This window comes from Hyla sarda, unplaced genomic scaffold (assembly GCF_029499605.1).
Source record: "Hyla sarda isolate aHylSar1 unplaced genomic scaffold, aHylSar1.hap1 scaffold_281, whole genome shotgun sequence".
Lineage (NCBI taxonomy): Eukaryota > Metazoa > Chordata > Amphibia > Anura > Hylidae > Hyla > Hyla sarda.
In genome coordinates, this window is record NW_026609514.1 from 131113 (window position 1) to 152983 (window position 21871).

Sequence of the window (21871 nt, forward strand, 5' to 3'; positions counted from 1 at the left end):
GGATTTTTCACCAAGAAAGGATGCAAGTAACAACTTAAAGTTACCACTACCATAAAGTAGAATATGTCACGAAAAAACAATCTCAGAATCAGAATAATCGGTAAAAGCATCTCAGAGTTATTAATGCTTAAAGTGACGGTGGTCAGATTTGCGAAAAAGGGTCCTTAAGGTGAAAATGAGCTGCGTCCTTAAAGGAGTAGTCCAGTGGTGAACCCAGTGGTGAACAACTTATCCCCTATCCTAAGCATAGGGGATAAGTTGCAGATCGCGGGGGGTCCGACCGCTGGGGCCCCCTGCGATCTCCTGTACGGAGCCCCGACAGCCCGCGGGAAGGGGGCGTGTCAACCTCCGCACGAAGCGGCGGCCAACACGCCCCCTCAATACAACTCTATGGCAGAGCCGAAACGCTGCCTTCGGCAATCTCCGGCTCTGCCATAGAGATGTATTGAGGGGGCGTGTCAGCCGCCTCTTCGTGCGGAGGTCAACACCCGCTATCTGGCCGGAGAGCCTGGCCCCCGTACAGAGAGATCGCAGGGGGCCCCAGCGGTCGGACCCCCCGCGATCTCAAACTTATCCCCTATCCTTAGGATAGGGGATAAGTTTTTCACCACTGGACTACCCCTTTAAGGGGCTAGGGAGAAAGGGTTGGACTTAGGAGACTAGCAGTTTCTGCATAGAATCTAGCTAAGATGAGTCATGTGACCAAGGATCTATACATTCTTACACATACATATATGGCTCATAAGTAGGGGCAACAAAGAGTAAAATGTCAACTCTTTCACAGCCATAATACCTCAATGTATTCAGTAGTAGACTTATAAAAATAACATGTTATGTAAATGTGACTTATGATAATGTCCATATTATGATGGGCCTGCACCCAACTAAACATACAGGGGAAGATTTATAAAAACCTGTGCGGAGGAAAAGTTGACCAGTTGCCCATAGCAACCAATAAGATTGCTTCTTTCATTTTTAAATGGGCCTCTGAAAAATATAAGCAGCGATCTGATTGGTTGCTACTGGCAACTGGTCAACTTTTCCTCTGCACTGGTTTTGATAAATCTCCCCAACAATCCTTTATTTTTTCGAGATGAAATGTTTTCCCCATGTTGTATAAAATGAGGGGACACAACTCTTGGTACAACTTGGTACTAACTGCCAGGAGTGGTCCATATGAGCCGACCATTTTGAAAGTCAAAAGAAGCTCTGCAGCAGCTGCGTTGTGTAAGATAAATTATAGCCCCATGGTCTGAATATAATACGCTGCCTTATACTGTTTAAATGGTCATGGAAGATCATAAAGACCCTTTTGTGACTTCAAATATTCTTCTATTTTACAATAAGCCTTCATTATTTTATATATATATATATATATATATATATATATATATATATATATATAAGCTTTGTATTAGTTATTGCTTACAATTCAGTCTCCTATACAAGGAAGGAAACATAACATATGAGCAGTTGGATGAGGTCCCAGGTGACATGGAGTAGCACATATGCGGATTTACCTGTGTGGTGTCTATAAATGTAAATTATATATAGGAAATATACTGAGGAGCAGCTTTTGCATTAAGGACAGGCACTTCCATTAATAATTAGAGGGGATTGATGTCAGGGCCTACTATTGTAGAGGTTTCAGCAGGGATATTGGTTATTGATCCAAAATTATTGGGGAGATTTATCAATCATCCTAAAACCCTATTATATGTATGAATCCAGCAGATCATCTACATACAAAAGAGCTGGTTTGTGATTGGTTGGTCTTGATACAAGTGAGCTGGCCTGTGATTGGTCGGTCTGGCTTGGCACCTGCACGGTATGTTTGTCTGTTGTCCTGACAACCAACCACTCAGCTGGAGCGACCGCCAGAGGAGGAGCTATTCTGTGATTTCTGAGCCGTACAAGTGCATTATTGTATTATTTGTTGCGTCTTAGTGTCTGTGTGTGTTGTTTGTTGTTGTGTGTCTGTGTGTCTGTGCTTTTATTTCAGGTAACACCTCACTTTCCGGTTATACCATCCTTTCCGGATCATCCAGTGGTAAGTCCTACTCTAAACTATATTATCCCTCATTAATATCGTCACATATTTCTGTCCAGTTACACATCCAGGGGGAGAATTATCAAAACCTGTTCAGAGGAAAAGTTGTCCAGTTGCCCATAGCAACCAATCAGATCTCTTCTTTCATTTTGGACAGGCCCTTTTTAAAATGAAAGAAGATATCTGATTGGTTGCTATGGGCAACTGGGCAAGTTTTCCTCTGCACAGGTTTTGATAAATCTCCCTCCCAATGTATATTATAGCTGTATATTGCTCCAACTGTAAATATATGTCTGAAATAATAGGTCATGAGACTGGCATGTGATGGGCACTAACTGGTCACAGCCTGGCACATATATCATCTTATTATTATATGAACTGGGCTCTATGGGGGAGATTTATCAAAATATTTGAAAGAAGCGATCCAATGGGTTGCTATGGGCAACTGCACCACTCTTCCTCTACATGTTGGAGAGCACTGCTTTAGGCTGGAAAAAAAATGCCCCCAAAATGCATTTGGGACAAAACTACCGCTGCCAGATGTTAGCTAGGAGTCAATAGGAAAATATGAAATTCCATACCTACATAGTGTTTTAAAGGATAACTCCTGGATGTAACAACTTATCCCCTATCCTAAGGTCGCGGGGGATCTGACAGCTGGATCTCCCGAACGGTGCCCCAGTTCTCAGCATGAATGGGGCGTGTTGACCACCACACAAAGCGGCGGCCGACACGCCCCTTCCGGGCAGCTCTATGGGAGAGCTGGAGCGCTGCTTTCGGCAATCTCCGGCTCTGCCATAGGACTGCATGGAGGGGGCGTGTCAGCCACAGGTTCGTGCTGTGGTCGAAAGGGCTTGTTTCATGCAGGGAGCCGGGGCTCCATGCGGGAGATAAAGGAGGGCCCCAGTGGTCAGACCCCAGCGATCTAACACTTTAGATAGGGGATAAGTTGTTACATCCCGGAGTTATCCTTTAATTTTTGGCATTACCTCACCCTTTAGTGGTGTTTTTTTGGGCTCAATGGAAACTTTTCAAAATCACTGCATTCACTAGCTATGTTGTTGTTTTTTTTTGTTTTTATTTTTGTTTTTTTCCTTTTCTTAAAAAAATTGTGGTGTTACTCCTCTCATAGTCCTCTTTAGGTGGAAGAAAGGGCATTTTTCAATAGAATTCCTTGAGTCACATGATATAAGAATCAGTGCACCTCTCTCCCCCTTGCCATGTGTTCTATGTACAGTTAATTGTTTACATCAGAATTCTGGACCAGGCTGTAAATTTTGGTTTTGGTAATATTTTTTGTTTGTCAGGGGAGCAGATATATTAATACTATTGATTCTTGGACAGTGTAAAACTTTCAAAATCACCAAATTTATCACAGTAGCTGTATGATATAAATCTGGCACATCTTTAGACTGTCTAATATAAGTTAGTACAGTGGTCCCTCAAGTTACAATATTAATTGGTTCCAGGGCAACCATTGTATGTTGAAACCATTGTATGTTGAGACCATAACTCTATGGAAAGATGGTAATTGGTTCTGAAGCCTCCAAAATTTTATCCAAAAATAGGAAAAAGGGAGGAGTAAACAAAAATAGGTAGATAACTAATATAGATAAAGCAAGTCCTTACATATAAAAGTACGAAAGATCTGCTGGTTGCTGTAAATCACTGTCTATGTAGAGGACAGGAGCTTCTTCAGGGTCCTGTATAGTACACACAATGTCCAAAAAAAGTATCATGGAGTCGCCTTTACCTGGTGTCCAAAGGAGCAGCTAACCCTGGCACAGGTAAAGAGTAGTACAGAACATGTAATACCTCCCTGCACTGTAGAGGGTGCTATCGGACAGGAATTCAGTGCATGCACTTCAGTAACAAGGGTTTTTCCAGTAAAATATCCGTTCTGATTGGTCAGTTCTTCCAGCCATGTTGAGTCTGGATTCAAGTTAAAATGGTCCAGAAAATACTATTGTATGTTGAAACTATTGTATGTTGAGGCCATTGTAAGTTGAGGGATCACTGTATCAGTAGTTTAGTTTTACATACCATTTCTGCATTCTTTTGTTTAGCAATTTGTTTACTAACCACTTAGGGACCAAGGGCGTACAGGTACGCCTTCGCTCCCTGGTACTTAAGGACCAAGGGCGTTCCTGTATGCACGTGGGAATTTCGGTCCCCGCCGCGCACCGGGCGGGGACCGGACCGGGTTGACTACTGATATCTATCAGCAGGCACCCCGTGCAAATGCCCAGGGGGGTCCTGAGATCAACCCCCCCCCCCCCCATGTCGGCAATTGCCGCAAATCACTGGTGAATTCATACTGGTCTACGGTGACCCGGTTACCCGGAAATTAAGGGGGATCAGGGTTGTCCAAGACACCCACGATACTCCTGAAGGGATAGGAGTGAGGTGGCAGGGGGGGCACCCCTCCTATCCCTGCTATTGGTCGTTCAGAAGCAAAGACCAATAGCAGATCGGGGGCAGGGGGGGGGTTAACGTTCGGTTCCCCCATTCTGCCCACCCACAGTGGCCGGGCAGAACGGGGAACCGTCGGTGCACAGTGCCGGAGGTCCACTTACCCATCGGCAGCTGGCGGCGATCAGCGGCAGCGGGCGGGGATTGGTCGTTCAGAAGCGACGACCAGTAGCAGATCGGGGGCGGGGGTTAACGTAGGCTGGGCAGAACGGGGAACCGTCGGGGAACAGCGCCGGAGGTCCACCTACCCATCGGCAGCGGGCGGCGATCAGCAGCAGTGGGCGGGGATCGGTGGCGGCAGAGGACAGCGATGTGGCTCCCTGGATTCTACGGAAGCCGGTGAGTTGCCTAGCAACATCTGGAGGGCTACAGTTTGGAGATCACTGTGCAGCGGTCTCTAAACAGTAGCCCTCTAGATGTTCCAAAACTGCAAATCCCAGTATGCCCAAACAGCAAATAGCTGTCTCGGCATGCTGGGAGTTGTATTTGCGTACCTCCAGCTGTTGCATAACTACATCTCAGTTGTAGTTTTGAAACAGCTGGACTGGCACACTGGTTGGAAAATACTGAGTTAGGCAACAGAACCTAACTGAAGGGTTTCCAACCAGTGTGCCTCCAGCTGTTTCAAAAGTACAACTCCCAGCATGCACGGTCTGTCAGTACATACTGGGAGTTGTAGTTTTGAAACAGCTGGAGGTTTGCCCCTCCATATGAATGTACAGGGTACATTGACACGGGCGAGTTTATAGTGAGTTTCCTGAAGTTTGAGCTGCTGCAAATTTTTTGCCGCAGCGCAAACTCCTAGCTGGAAACTCACCATAAACCCGCCCGTGTGAATGTACCCTAAAAACATTACACTACAATACACTAACACATAATTAAGGCTAAAACACTACATATACACCCCCTTACACTGTCCCCCCAGTTTAGCAACCGCTCGAGGCACCCTGTTTGGGAATCACTGTGTGGATGTAAAATGCTCTGCGGGCGAACTACAATGCTCAGAAGAGAAGGAGCGCCATTGGGCTTTTGGAGAGAAAATTTGTCCGGAATTGAAGGCCACGTGTGTTTACAAAGCCCCCATAGTGCCAGAACAATGGACCCCCCCACATGTGACCCATTTTGGAAACTACGCCCCTCATGTAATGTAATAAGTGGTACAGTGTGCATTTACACCCCACAGGTGTCTGACAGATTTTTGGAACAGTGGTCTGTGAAAATGAAAAATGAAATTTTTAAATTGCATAGCCTACTGTTCCAAAGATCTGTCAAACGCTAGTGGGGAGTAAATACTCACTGCACCCCTTATTAAATTCTGTGAGGGGTGTAGTTTCCAAAATGGGGTCACATGAGGGGGGTCCCGCTGTTCTGGCACCACGGGGGGGCTTTGTAAACGCACATGGCCCCTGACTTCCATTCCAAACAAATTCTCTCTCTAAAAGCTCAATGGCGCTCCTCCTCTTCTGAGCATTGTAGTGCGCCAGCAAAGCACTTGATGTCCACACATGGGGTATTTCCATACTCAGAAGAAATGGGGTTACAAATTTTAGGGGTAATTTTCTCCTATCACCCCTTGCAAAAATTAAAAATTTACACGTCCAACTTTAACAAAAAGTCGTCAAACACCTGTGAGGTGTTGAGGCTCACTGTACCCCTTGTTACATTCCTTGAGGGGTGTAGTTTCCAAAATAGTATGCCATGTTATTTTTTTGCTGTTCTGGCACAATAGGAGCTTCCTAAATGGGACATGCCCCCCAAAAACCATTTCAGCAAAATTTGCTTTCCAAAAGCCAAACGTGACTCCTTCTCTTCTGAGCATTGTAGTTCACCCTCAGAGCATTTTACGTCCTAACATGGGGTATTTCCATACTCAGAAGAGAGGGGGTTACAAATTTTGGGGGGCATTTTCTCCCATTACGCTTTGTAAAAATTGTAAATTTGGGAAAAAAATTTGCACTTTAGTGAAAAATATAATTATTTTCATTTACGCATCCGAATTTAATGAAAAGCCGTCAAACACCTGTGGGGTGTTAAGGCTCACTGGATCCCTTTATACGTGTCTTGAGGGGTGTAGTTTCCAAAATGGTATGCCACATGGGGCGTTTTCTGCTTTCTGGTACCATAGGGGCTTCCTTAATGTGACATGACCCCAAAAAAACATTTCAGCAAAATTCACTCTCCAAAATCCCATTGTTGTTCCTTTCCTTCTGAGCCCTCTACTGCGCCTGCCGAACACTTGACATACACATATGAGGTATTTCCTTACTCAAGAGAAATTGGGTTACACATTTTAGGAAGATTTCTCTCCTTTTACCCCTTGTAAAAATTCAAAAACTGGGTCTACAAGAACATGCCAGTGTAAAAAATATAGATTTAGAATTTTCTCCTTCAATTTGCTGCTATTCCTGTGAAACACCTAAAGGGTTAACACACTTACTGAATTTCACTTTGAATACTTTGAGGGGTGCAGTTTTTATAATGGGGTCATTTGTGGGGTATTTCTAATATTAAGGCCCTTCAAAATCAACTTCAAATCTGAACTGGTCCCTGAAAATTCCAATTTAGAAAATTTTGTGAAAAATTGGAAAATTGCTGCTGAACTTTGAAGCCCTCTGATGTCTTCCAAAAGTAAAAACATTTCAACTTTATGATGCCAACATAAAGTAGACATATTGTATATGTGAATCAATATATAATTTATTTGGAATGTCTATTTTCCTTACAAGCAGAGAGCTTCAAAGTTAGAAAAATGCTAAATTTTCAATTTTTGCATCAAATTTTGGAAATTTTTCACCAAGAAATTATGCAAGTATCGAAAAAATTTACCACTAACATAAAGTATATTTTGTCAGGAAAAAAACAGTCTTGGAATCAGAATGAAAAGTAAAAGCATCCCAGAGTTATTAATGCTTAAAGTGACAGTGGTCAGATGTTCAAAAAACGCTCTGGTGCTTAAGGTGAAAATTGGCTTGGTCCCTAAGGGGTTAAAATGCAAAAAAAAAATTTCCATAGTGTATCTACCCCATGTGAACATACCCTATCAGGACAGGTATAAGAGCTTTGTCCTGTAATAAGCCAAGCAACCCAGTGATCACATGATTGGGAGAGATATTCAGCCATTGGAAGTAACAATGAAGGTTCCCAGGGGTGGACATGTTTCATGTGCAGACTATTGTATAGGGGTCAAGTAGTAAAAGGATCCACTGCCACCTTATAGGCAGCTTCCTACTGCCCATTAGATTGCATGTAATAATACATCTCATAGCTTACAGATACTGTTGGGTTGTTAGAGGAACATGAGGGGGAGCTCTATGAAAGGCCGACATGCTGTTCTTATGCAGGTGACCTCTGCTTTCTGTGTCCAACCCTGAAGGTTCCTATTGATGACAACAAGAAACAGAAATCAACAAAACACTGGTGCAGAAAATACATAGAAAAATCCTCATATTTTTTTATCATACAAATAGTAATGTGGTAAATATATAAAGAATAATTGTATATGTCAATCACTAATCAATCAGGTTATATGAATATTGTGCAGGAATATGTCTTTACTGTTTACAGAACGAGTCAATAAGCTGACCTCTGTCTCTCTTTTTTTGGAGATGGAGCGCCACACTTTTGAAAGGACACCCCACTATGACTACACGGATGACGAGGTAAATCTCATGTTTGTGTTGACTTTCATTAATCCTATAGTTGTGAATAATAATTGCTCTGTTAAAGTGAATCTTCTCCTGAATCATCTCCATACAAGGTGTAGAATCTGCAGATCTTTGCATTTAGGTGCTAGAGGGATAAGATTACCCATACATTTAGTTTTGATGATCGCCTGTGTTACCAGCTGAAGAGTCAAACAGTTGGTGCTAAGTTTCAGCAGCATCTCCTCCCTCCTCTGTTTTGTCGGATTAAGGAACTGAGTAGTGACGTGGGCTGTCAATCATGCCGAGGGGACATTACTGCACCCAGAGCGGCGAGACTAGATAAGTATAGCTCCCGTCTAGGGGGCTACTTACAGGGCTGCTGGGGGGGGGGGGGGGGACTTACAAACTGCAAATCCTCCCCATCCCTGTGGACAGAAATGTCCTCCGGGGATGGTGCAGATGAAGATATTACTACACTGCTCAAAAAAATAAAGGGAACACTTAAATAACACAATTGCACTCCAAGTCAATAACATTTCTGTGAAATCACACTGTCCACTCAGGAAGAACACTGATTGACAATCAATTTCACATGCTGTTGTGCAAATGGAACAGACAACAGGTGGAAATTATAGGCAATTAACAAAACACCCCCAATAAAGGAGCGGTTCTGCAGGTGGTGACCACAGACCACTTCTCAGTTCCTATGCTTCCTGGCTGATGTTTTGGTCACTTTTGAATGCTGGCGGTGCTTTCCTTCTGGTGGTAGCATGAGACTGAGTCTACAACCCACACAAGTGGCTCAGGTAGTTCAGCTCTTCCAGGATGGCACATCAATGTGAGCTGTGGCAAGAAGGTTTGCTGTGTCTGTCAGCGTAGTGTCCAGAGCATGGAGGCGCTACCAGGAGACAGGCCAGTACATCAAGAGACATGGAGTAGGAGGGCAACAACCCAGCAGCAGGACCGGTACCTCGGCCTTTGTGCAAGGAGGAGCAGGAGGAAAACTGCCAGAGCCCTGTAAAACGACCTCCAGCAGGCCACAAATGTGCATGTGTTTACTCAAACGGTCAGAAACAGACTCCATGAGGGTGGTATTAGGGCCCGACATCCACAGGTGGGGGTTGTGCTTACCAGAAAATACCAAGATTGGCAAATGCGCCACTGTTGCCCTGTGCTCTTCACGGATGAAAGCAGGTTCACACTTAGCACATGTGACAGACTGCATTCTAAAAAAAAAAAAAAAAAAATGTGGCTGTGACAGGGGGAAAATAGCCTAAAAGGCCATACGAACCCAGCCTTGGTCCCCCGCAGCTCCTGTGTGTCTCCTGGTCCCCTGATCTTCTCTTTTCTTCCTGCCTTTGAGACAGGCAATTAGTCCAGGACTTGCTCGCTCAGCCAATAACTGGCTGTCAGAGGACACTACTGTGAAGAAGAAAGATCGGGGGACCTAACCGGGGCGAAACAAAGCTGGGGTGGACCAACAGGGCATTGGGCTAGATATATATCTATCTATATTTTATTTTTCCTGCCCCAGCAGCATATGATTCATTTTTTTTTTTTTAGAAAACATTGGAATACCCCTTTAATATTTAAAGGGGAACTCCGGTGGAAAAATTATGTTTTCAAATCAATTGATGCTATAAAGTTAAACAGTTTTGTAAATTACTTCTATTTAAAAATCTTAACCCTTCTAGTACTTATCAGCTGCTGTATACTACAGATATACTACAGAGAAATTTGTGAAATTCTTCACAGTCTGACAAGTCCAGTCTGTCCATGTTAGGGACTGTCCAGAGCTGGAGAGGTTTTCTATGGGATTATGCTTCTAATCTGGACAGTTCCTGACATGGACAGTTGTGTCAACAGAGAGCACTGTGGTCAGACTGGAAATAACTACACAAACTTCTCTGTAGTATATCTGTAGTATACAGCAGCTGATAAGTACTAGAAGGATTACAAATCTGTTAAACTTTCTGGCACCAGTTGATTTGAAAACATTTGTTTTCCACTCTTTAAAGGTCTAACACATTGATAGGCTGCGCTCTTTCACTTTAATGGAACTGCCCTGCATTATCATTCACAGCTGCCTATATGGACAACCTGCTAATCCTGTAGACATAATGAAGAAGATGAGAAAGATGACCAGTTGCCCATTGCAACCAATTAGATTGCTTCTTCAATTTTTGAACAGGCCTCTGAAAAATAAAAGAAGCACTCTGATTGGTTGTAAGGGCAACTGGTAAACTTTTCCTAGACATAGGTTTTGATAACATTTCCCCCATGGTGTTCAGGGAGCATCCCAACCATCAAATATTGGTGGCCTTTCCTAAAGACAGGCCATCGACATTTACCTCTTAGTGGAGAGTAATAACACTACAGGTTATGGATACTAGATTCAAAAGGACAGAACGTTGGTTCAGGGATTTATTCTGATGCCATATTTGGAATCAGGAAGGAACATTTCCACCTGGTATTGGGCAATTGGCATGAGCCTTATAAGGTTTTTTTTTGCCTTCCTCTGGATCAACACAGTAGTGACACAATAGGCATATAGGTTGAACTTGATTAACTTTTTTTTTTTAATCTTTTTTCAATTGTGGGGAAGATTTATTAAACCTGTGCAGAGGAAACATTTACCAGTTTCCCATAGCAACAAATCAGGTTGCTCCTTTCATTTTTAAAAAAGCCTCTGAAAAAGAAAAAAAAGAAATCTAATTGGTTGCTATGGGCAACTGGTCAACTTTTCCTCTGCACAGATTTTGACACATCTCCTCCTTTCTAAGTATCTGTCCCCCAAAATAGAGCCTAAAATCCTGAATCCTGGATGTTTGATGCCATCTTTTCAAAAAGGCAATGTTGAAATCTATGTTGATATTTATTTCTTTATTTTTCTTAGTACCTAATATGATAGATTTACCAAGACCAGCAATTCATAACAGATGTAAAGTAAACTATCTACAGCCAACCCATACACAATGTATAGAGAGGCAGAGCACATACATGACTGCCTTTCCATGCTCGATATCACAGGTGGTCCCAACAATGAGACCCCTGCAATCATACTGCATACTTATCCCCCATTCTGGGAATAGGGTATACATCTTAACCTCTTAAGGACGCAGGGCGTATGGATACGCCCTGCATTCCGAGTCCTTAAAGACGCAGGGCGTATCCATATGCCCGTGGGAATTTCGGTCCCCACCGTTAGCCGGTTGGGGACCGGAGCCGGATGCCTGCTGAAATCTGCCCGCCCCTGGTTGTCAAGGGGCTCTGGAAAGAAGATGGAGGCCGTACCTGCAGGAGAAGATGCCTGGGGACCTGGGATCTTCGCTTGAGCCTGCAGGATCCTGATCAGGTAGGGAATCCACAGTGGGGGGGTGGAATTGAAAGTGAAAGTAAATCGATCTTTACTGTGGCAACCACTAGGGGGGCCAAACTGCAACTCCCAGCATGCCCAGAGAGCCAAAGGCTGTCTGGGCATGCTGGGAGTTGTAGTTTTGCAACATCTGGAGGGTCACAGTTTGGAGACCACTGTTACAGTGGTACCCAAACAGTAGCCCTCCAGATGTTGCCAAACTACAACTCTCAGCATGCCTCGACTGCCCAGGCATGCTGGGAGTTGTAGTTCTGTAACATCTGTCCCTTCAGATTTAGTAATTTTCATGACATTTTTGAAAATTGCTGCTCTACTTTGAAGCCCTCTAATTTTTTCAAAAAGCAAAAATATGTCCATTTTATGATGCCAACATAAAGTGGACATATTGTGTTTGTGAAGAAAAATAAAATGTATCTGGAATATCCATTTTCCTTACAATTAGAGAGCTTCAAAGTTAGAAAAATGCAAAATTTTCTAAATTTTCATGAAATTTTGGGATTTTTCACCAAAAAAGGATGCAAGTAACGCCGAAAATTTACCCCCAAAATAAAGTAGAATATGTCACGAAAAAACAATCAGAATCAGAATATTCGGTAAAAGCGTTTTCGCGTTATTAATTTGTAAAGTGACGGTGGTCAGAATTGCGAAAAAGGGCTCAGTCCTTAAGGTGAAAAAGGGCTGCGTCCTTAAGGGGTTAATAATGGGACAAACCCTTTAGGGTCTATTCACACAGCAGAATTTCCACACCAATTCCGCTTCCTTGGGTGGTTTCTGGCTTGTGGATTTTATGCGGAATTTGTGCTTAATCTGTGCAGAAATTCAGAAGTGTTAATGGGAGAGAGGAATCCCATAAAAGTCTATTGGGCTTTCATTTGAGGCAGAATTCCACAAGCGCAAATTCTGCTGTGTGAATAGACCCTTAGGCTATAATTCCACTTGGGATTTTGTGCAAAATTGCCCCCATTCTGTCGCACAGAGTTTTTTGCCTTGAAAAAGCGCTGCAGCCAGATTTCAATAAGGAACTGCAAAATGCTAGGTCCACTTGCCATTTTTGAGTTTGGCATTTTATAAATCTTTTTGGCTCAGTGGGTGATTTTCAAAAACGACCTCATGTTGAAAACATGGCGTTTTTCGAGCAAATCTGATTTATCTGCGAAGGCACGGATGCTGACCGCTGTGATTGGCCATACAGTACCGGCCAATCACCGGCAAACATGAATAAGTTATGTGAAGTTCTGTTCACATCACTGGCCGGAGTACGGTACAGTGCAGGGATGTGGAGCGGTGTTGCGTGTCACCTGCTTCTCATGACTAGAAATTATGATCACAATGGGTCTCAGGAGTGAGACCCGCTGTGATCTGTCACTTAGTGCAGGTACTACTGCTCCCAACATTGAACAGACTCTGTAGTACCACAATAATCACGCACATATAGTTGATATCGGATTTTACACTGTATTTATTAAAAATATCATTATTAAAATACATCAAAAACATTATTAATAAAAAGTTTTAGAAAATTAAGATAAAAATATATATTATTTTTACAATTACATGGACCCTTTATCCATTTGGGCTATTGCCGGCTACATTTTCACGTCCCTGACCGCTCACATCAATCATTACCTGATTGAAAATGTAAAAAACTTTTTGTCATAAAAAAGAAATACTTAATTCCCTACAAATTTTCCCATCCCTACTTCTTCATTTTAAATTTTTTTTCTCTTGTACCAAACTAAATTTGTTAAAATACACCCACAAGGAATCTGCCAAAAGGTAAAAACACCTGAAAAAACACCTGAAAAAAATCAGTGGCAGTTTTTCATGCATTTTTTCTGGTGTTTTTTTAGCCTAAAAAAGACACCAGTACAAAGCTTTAGTGTAATTCTAGCCTTAGGCTTCGTCCTATAGATTATTACTTAGATAAGATACAAATAAAGACATTTGATAGGGGAAATGAGTAAAACAAGATCATTTTATTTCATCATAATGTATAGATATAATACATTACGCCATAATATGTTTAATGAGCTGAATAAAACTAAGTTTAATCTGTTCTGTTCTAGGTCTTTGAGATGAACAGAAGGGCCATAGACATTATCACAGCGTTCCAGGAAGAAGTAAGTGACATTGGAGATAATCAAATTTGTTATATAAAAGTATACATATAAAGTTTAGTAGGCATTCAGGGGATTCATCAATTGTGATATTTTTGTTGATTTGTGAAAAAGGCAAATAATTGCACAATTTGTGCACTAACTGCAGATGTGTGATTATTTGCTGTTTAAGACGGTACTTGCTAAAGGGGTGTGACCTATTGAAAAGGGGTGTGGTTGCTCACCGTTTACACTGCCAGCCTAAACTGCTGCTAAGATCTCCCCTTGCTCAGAGCTGGCGGAGATATCATCATGGGTGCACAGGTTTACTGGACTTATATAGAGGTGTCTGCTTCTTCATAAATCCAGGGAGCCTGTGCGCTGGCAGGGAAGCCTGTGCGCTGGCAGGGAAGCCTGTGTGCTGACAGGGGAGCCCATACGCTGACAGGGGTGCCTGTGCACTGGCAGGGAAGCCCGTACGCTGACAGGAGAGCCCGTACGCTGACAGGAGAACCCGTACGCTGACAGGGGAGCCTGTGCGCTGGTGGGGGGAGCCCGTACGCTGGCAGGGGAGCCCGTGCGCTGACAGGGGAGCCTGTGCGCTGGCAGGGAAGCCCGTACGCTGACAGTAGAGCCCATACGCTGACAGGGGAGCCTGTGCGCTGGTGGGGGGAGCCCGTACGCTGGCAGGGGAGCCTGTATGCTGATGAGGCTTCATAAATGCCCCCTAGATTATGTTATGGCAGATTTTACCAGTTTTGATGAATGTGTCAGTAATCTTATGTCTATGTAGCTAACCCTAATAGACCCCAAATATCTGTGCACACAGTATAAATGACCTGCACCATTGTTTCCATCGATGAAACTGGCACCAGAGGTTCCTCTTTCCTAGGATATATCAAGCTTATTTACCCAGCCCAAAGAACTGTCCAGAGTAGAAGAACCTTCATTCCTCATATCCCATGGTGCCATAAGGAATTTTAGGAACTCATACAGCCACAGCGTCTGTCCCTCCCTCCTCCCTTCCAAAAGCAATAGTCCAAAAAACTACTTTTTTAACCTCTTAAGGACCCTTGATATACGCGTATGTCATGACACCCTGGTACTTAAGGACCAGGACCCATGACGTATGCGTACGTCATGGAGTATTCCGGTCCCCGCAGCGCGCCGGGCGGGGATCGGACCGGGATGCCTGCTGAAATCCTTCAGAACCCCCCCCCCCATGTCGGCGAACGCGGCAACTCGCAAGTGAATTCACACTTGCGATTTGTGCAATTACGGGTCTATGGTGACCCGGAATATAAGGGGGATTGCGATCCCCCTGAAGGGATAGGAGTGAGGTGGCAGGGGTGCCACCCCTCCTATCCCTGCTATTGGTCGTATAGACGCGACGACCAATAGCAGATCGGGGGCGGGGGGGGGGGTTACTTTCGGTTTCCCCATTCTGCCCACCCACAATAGGCGGGGCAGGACGGAGAAACAGACAGGGACCGGCGCCGAAGGTCACTTACCGATCTGCGGAGGCTGCGGGCGACGGTGATCGGTGGGCAACGATGTTGTGCGGCTGGCTCCCTGGATCCTAGGGAAGCCGATGAGTTGCCTAGCAACATCTGGAGGGCTACAGTTTGAGACCACTATACAGTGGTCTCAAAACTGTAGCCCTACAGATGTTACAAAACTACAGTTTTGGAGTTGTAGTTTTGCAACAGCTGGAGACACACTGGTTTGAAAATACTGAGTTAGGTAACAGAACCTAACTGAAGGTTTTCCAACCAGAGTGTCTCCAGCTGTTGCAAACGTACAACTCACAGCATGCACGGTCTGTCAGTACATGCTGGGAGTTGTAATTTTGAAAAAGCTGGAGGTTTGACCCCCCCCCCCCCCCCCATGTGAATGTACAGGGTACATTCACACGGGCAGGTTTACAGTAAGTTTCCTGCTTGAAGTTTGAGCTGCAGAGCAAACTCCTAGCTGGAAACTCACCGTAACCCGCCAGTGCGAATGCACCCTAAAAACACTACACTACACTAACACATAATGAAGGGTAAAACACAACATATACACCCCCTTACACTGTCCCCCCCCCCCCCCCCCCCAATAAAAATGAAAAACGTATTGTATGACAGTGTTTCCAAAACGGAGCCTCCAGCTGTTGCAAAACAACAACTCCCAGCATTTCCGGACAGCCACTGACTGTCCAGGCATGCTGGAAGTTTAGCAACAGCTGGAGGCACCCTTTTTGGGAATCACTGGTGTAGAATACCCCTATGTCCACCCCTATGCAATCCCTAATTTAGTCCTCAAATGCGCATGGAGCTCTCTCATTGCAGAGCCCTGTCGTATTTCAAGGTATCAGTTTAGGGTCACATATGGGGTATTTCCATGCAGCTAAAGCAGGACGAAATTGCTTTCTGACATCAAGTTAGACTACATTCACACCACTATTTTTATCATACGTTTGCCAGATCACCTGTAGAAATTTCAAAGTTGGCCACTGCCGTATCCCCGCCAGACCCACGCCACATCTCATTCTCATTTTTGAGACTGGAGTCAGATAGTGACTTTGGTCGGCTCATTTTTGCACCGCATCAGTTTTATTGCCGGACTTAAACCGCAACATTCCATGGTTTTTCCGTCCAGCAACAAAACCAGATTTTGTTGTGAAAAATGATCTGACCAGAGTCACTATCTAACTCCAGTTGGCTCATGCAAATCAATGAGACAGGTCTGTCGAGGATACAGCAGCGGACGGTTTTGAAATTTCCGGCGATCCGGCGACTGTATGAAGAAATCGTGGTGTGAATGTTCCCTCTGTGATCATTTTTCCAGAAGGGGCGATTTCCCCATGGACACCCATGCTTGCACTATAGATCTACAATAAAGCTGTGAATTATAATACACAGAAGAAAGTGCTGAACTTTTCCCAAAGGAATCCTACAAATATTTACAGGCATATTTAAAGTTGTGAATAAACCGGGCTATTCACAAAACGTAAATCCTCAATTCCAGCCACCAGCCAATTGCATAAGGTCTAAAATACATAGAGCATATAATAACACTGCCAGTGAAGAGACGTAGTAATAAAAGGGGAGACCAAATTTAGGGAATACACTTGCTTTAAAAGATGTGTCTTTAGGGCATGTTTGAAACTGAGGAAGATGGGTATAAGCCTGATGGTCCGAGGTATTGCATTACAGAGAACTGGTGCAGCACAAGCAAAGTCTTAGAGGTGGAATTGAGGGGTTCAGATTAAAGAAGATGTTAACTTTAGATCATTTCACTACTTATTAGCTGCTGAATATTACAGAGGAAATTCTTTTCTTTTTGGAACACAGTGCTCTCTGCTGACATCATGTCCACAGTGCTCTCTGTTGACATTTCTGTCCATTTTAGGAACTGTCCAGAGCAGCATATGTTTTCTATGGGGATTTTCTCCTACTCTGGACAGTTTTTAAAATGGACAGAGGTGTCAGCAGAGAGCACTGTGGTCATGACGTTAGCAGAGAGCTCTATGTAAGAAAATAATTTCCTCTGTAGTATTCAGCAGCTAATAAGTACTGGAAGGATTAAGATTTTTTTTAATAGAAGTAATTTACAAATCTGTTTAACTTTCTGGCACCAGTTGATTAAAAAAAAAAGTTTTCCACCGGAGTATCCCTTTAAGATCACATAACAGCTGTAGAGAAAGATGAATCTGGCAGTGGCATTTAGGATGGACTGGAGAGGGAGAGTTTAGAGAAGGGAAGGCCTATTAGTAAAGAGTTTCAGTAGTCCAGGTGGGAATGAATTAAAGCATCCACAATAGTTTTGGTTGTTTCAGCAGTAAATGAGGGGTGCGTGGAAGACAGATCTGAGTCTACCATAACTTCAAGACAGCGGGTTTACTGTCCAGGAGTAATGGTTGTACCACTCACCGAGATGGAGATGTCAGGTTTAGGTAGATTAAATGGAGGAAATACAAGAAGTTCTGTAATAGAAAGATTTCTTTTCAGGAATAGGGAGGACACAATGTTAGAGACAGCAAAGAGAAAGTTGCTGGTGTTCTGTAGGAGTGCGGGGGTGATGATACGGGAAGAGGTAGAGAGCTGTATGTCATCAGCGGAGAGATGGTACTGGAGTTCAAATCTACTGAGGAGAAGGCCCAGGAAGGGTCCCTGAACCCCAACAACAAGAGCAGCAGGGAAATAGCTAGAGATAGGGATTGATACACCGAAGGAGCGTTCACGGAGGTAGGAAACAAAAACCAGGAGAGAGAGGAATCTTTAAGAACAATGGAGTGGAGTATAGCAAGAAGTAATTGGTGATCTACAGTGTCAAATGCTGCATAGAGATCAAGAAGAATCAGTAGAGAGAATTGCTATTAGATTTAACCATAAGACATCATTAGTGACTTCGGTTAAGCCAGTTTCTGTGGAGAATGGGGAATGTAATCCAGACAGTAAGGGGTCAAGGAGAGAGTTCCTGGAGAGATAATGGATTAGGTGGGAATAGACCAAGCATTCCAGGAGTTTGGAGATGAAGTGGAGAGACAGGTCAATAGTTAGCTGCACAGGATCCAGAGATGTTTTCTTCAGAAATGGGGTTATGACAGAATGTTTGAAGGAGGAATGAAAGATTTTAGTTATGTGATTGGTGATGGCAGGGGAGAGAATGCGGTAACACGGTGAGAGGATGTACCTGTATATACTTTCATGTACTGATTCATAGCACTATATACATGTATATAGCATCATGTACCTGTATATTACATCACCTACCTGTATATACCACCATTGAACTTTATATTTCATCACCTACCAGTACAAACCACCATGTAGATAGCAGCGTATGCCTGTGCAGCTGGCTTTTTTGGGGGTAGGGGTGTGCTGATACAGGACTTCACCAGGGGCACAATGGACACTATAGTGCCCCACACAGTAGTTAGATCTCAGTATAGTGTCCCTCACAGAAGATTGTAGGGATGTACTGATATTGGTATCAGTCAGGATATAGGTATGAACTTCGTATACTCGTGCAAATGTCCCTGCTAACATATGATGTAGATATAAGAAAGGCTTTCTTCACAACGGTCACATGGGTTCAGTTTTAAAGACATGATGAATATGAAGGATTTGTTATAATCTAGTTTCTAAAAGATCTTCTAAATAGAATTACACAGAATGCTGCAGTATTCTAGAAGACAGAGACTACGTGCGCTCTTTTCTTATAGATATTTTCTTTATTAATAGATAAGCCCTTCAATACATAAGTATGTTCTGAATACCTACATTAGATTGAAGTAACAATAACTTATTTCTGTTTTATTTTTCATGTGGACAGAACAGAGAACAGGAACTAAGGATCACCCAATACTATGTAAGTGATATAACAAATAACCATATTAGCTCCTTATAGACAGAGGCAATTTTCATTTTTTTGCAGTTTCAGTTTTTCCTCCTCTCTTCTTATAGTCATAAAAATGTTTCATAAAATATGCTGGGAAACAAAAAATTTATTTTAAGGTGAAAACGAACACAAATTTTTTTTTTTTTTTATCTGAGTTGGGGGTGCTATTTTTTATACATTGTTTATTATGCTCGTTAACTGACATGTTATGTTGATGCTTTTAAAATGTACACATATGCTTAAAGAGGTAATCCAGGGAAGTATATATATATATATATATATAGTCCAACAGGAAGCATGAAGCGGCACTCCAGCGATTTCAAGATAAGAAAAAGTTACTTTATTCACCCATAGTGCTACATTTCGACCCTCTCAATGGAGTCTTTATCAAGCATGCTTGAAATCGCTGGAGTGCCGCTTCATGCTTCCTGTTGGACTATTTTTGTTTGATGCACCTTTGGTCAACGTTGGAGCTGGCTGAGCACCCACAGATCTATTATATAGGGCTAGAAGCCCCTTCATGGTGCTCCTTAACTACTATTTTCAATTTTATATAATATATATATTTATGAAAAGAGCACAAACCAAAGCAACCACACTACCTGGATATGTTCCCTGTAAACTATCCTGCCTGATATGCATTGTCTTCTCTGGCTTCTTGAAATTCTTTGCCATCTTTCCCTCGCCTTGCCTACATCTCCCAGCAATCATTGCAGCACTGCTCTGTCAGCTGGCTCCCTTCTGCAGTGAGCAGCAGAGAGAGGTTCAGTGTCTGATTGGCTGAGGCTTCACACACCTCACAGTTCTTAGCACTAAAGAGAGCATGACCATCAGTGCAGGGTAGAAACCACATGGTCTGTGTCTCACAGGAAGGTGGGGGTTGCTTTCAGATAGTTATTAGGACAGAGACAGAGTGAATGGCTGGATGATGTCATTCCCTCACTTTATGCACATAAGTAACAACTAAAGAGGGGAGACTGCTCTATATAGCTAATGAATGATATTTAGACAATTAAATACGTTGATGAGAGGAAAAGATGGGCTATAGGTTTAGTTTCCCAGAGTACCCCTTTTTACACCTGTGGAATCATTTTAGGGCTCTTTTTTTCTGTATAAGTCATTCCCCATGCAGGATTAATAAGGTTAAGTTTTATGAGTTAGGATAATTATACATGCAGTTATTCCAAATATGCAAACAACATTTTTTTTTCTTTACTTTTTTGTATGGGGAGGGTTAATTTATATTTGTAAAAACAGATTTCTTTTTCTTTACACGTTAACAGCCAATTACTGTTGGGGCTTGCTGGAAGATGTGGTTTTGCAACTTTTGTAGGTCTAGAGTTTGGTGACCAATGCCCAAGGGGACTTGTATGAGCAATGGTTAGATGACTTATACAGATTTATGCAGGACATATGTCCTTTATTGATCTAAGTGATTTACATACATCCCACTCCATACATCCTACAACACGCGCTCAGAGATAAGAGACGGACTGCAGTTCTGGAGATCGTGGAGGTCCCAGCAGTCAGACCCTCCTCAATTATACTCTTACCTTCAACCTGTGGATATGGATTAAGACATTTTTACTGCATCCTTGAGGACTGATTTTTTATTTTCTCTGTAATTAATTGTTTTGCATTGTAGTATAAGCCCTCTGTGGTTATGCACAACATCAGAAACCTTGGTTACTAGTTTATTTTGTTAAAGTGAGCTACACATATCTTTCTTCTTGTTCATTGTTTCATAAACCTTGTTGTTATCATTCATGAGTCAACCTAAAAGAAGTATTTCCTAGAGAAAAGTGATATTTGCCCAAAATTGCCTACAAATAAAGACACCATCGTTGGACCTCTGTTGTCTCATTATGTCAAAGTCTTGGCTTTGGATCCCCTGATACTGTTCTAGTCGAGAGCAACCCTTTCTGACGGAGGATATTACAACAATCATGGAAGGCTGGATGAGGCAAATCATACAGATTATCTGATTTACTTATGTGTGAAGGAAGAAGAGGAGAAGAAGGAGAAGGAAAACAAAGAAGAGGAAGAGGAAAAAGAGGAGGATGAAGGGGAGGAAAAAGAAGAGGAAGAGAAGGAGAAAAAGAAGAAATATGAAGAGGAGAAGGAGAACGAAGATGAGAAGCAGGATGAAGGGGACAATGAAGAAAAAAAAGAAGAGAAGGAGGAAGAGAATGACAGAAAGGAGAAAGAACAAGTGGAGAAGAATGAAGGGCAGAATGAAGCAGAGGAAGAGGTAAAGAAGGAGAAAGATGAAAAGGTAATAGAAGAAGAAGAAGAAGAAGAGCTAACTTGCTGCACGTGGTTTTGTACACCAACTAGAGCCTTCATCAGCAGCGTAACAAACTTTTTCTTTACCAAATGTGGAGGACTCCCTTAACATCAAGTGGAGTCTGGAGGAGGCGCTGTTAAAGAGATTATCAATAGGTATTACCTTTCTTCCCTTCCCAGCAGCTCACTTCTGATTTGGTCTCTACTCTTCCTAATACCTTCTGGTATGAAAAGGTAGATCTTAGATGGCAGAGCAGGTACTATGCTGAAGCCTTTACATGCAGGTGAAACCAGTGGCAGCAAATGTATGCAACATTGTGTGTACATTGGCTACCATATGGAGGCATGGTTTTGCCCACATGTGGTGACCACAACAAAGTACTTGACCCACCATCTCATTCCCCCCCTTTTATTCCAGGTGATAAGTCAACAGGGAAAGAGACCAAGCTTGAAGTGAGCCACTGGGAACCAGGGAAAGATAATGCCATTTTAGATGCTGAGATAACCCCTTTAACATGTAGAGGCAAATGAGGCGCCATTACTATCAGGAGGGTTCATTTGC

General features: G+C 42.9%; 1 protein-coding gene across 1 annotated transcript in view; it reads left to right on the forward strand.

Moving 5' to 3' along the window:
• The window catches only part of LOC130326118 (cilia- and flagella-associated protein 251-like), a 317392-nt gene that overhangs the window by 129553 nt on the left and 165968 nt on the right, over positions 1-21871 (forward strand). Inside the window, exons 2-4 of the mRNA XM_056553341.1 lie at positions 13609-13662; positions 18958-18993; positions 21026-21298. Coding sequence (XP_056409316.1) covers positions 13618-13662; positions 18958-18993; positions 21026-21298 — 354 coding nt within the window. The 5' untranslated portion in view covers positions 13609-13617. The remainder of the gene's footprint in view (positions 1-13608; positions 13663-18957; positions 18994-21025; positions 21299-21871) is intronic.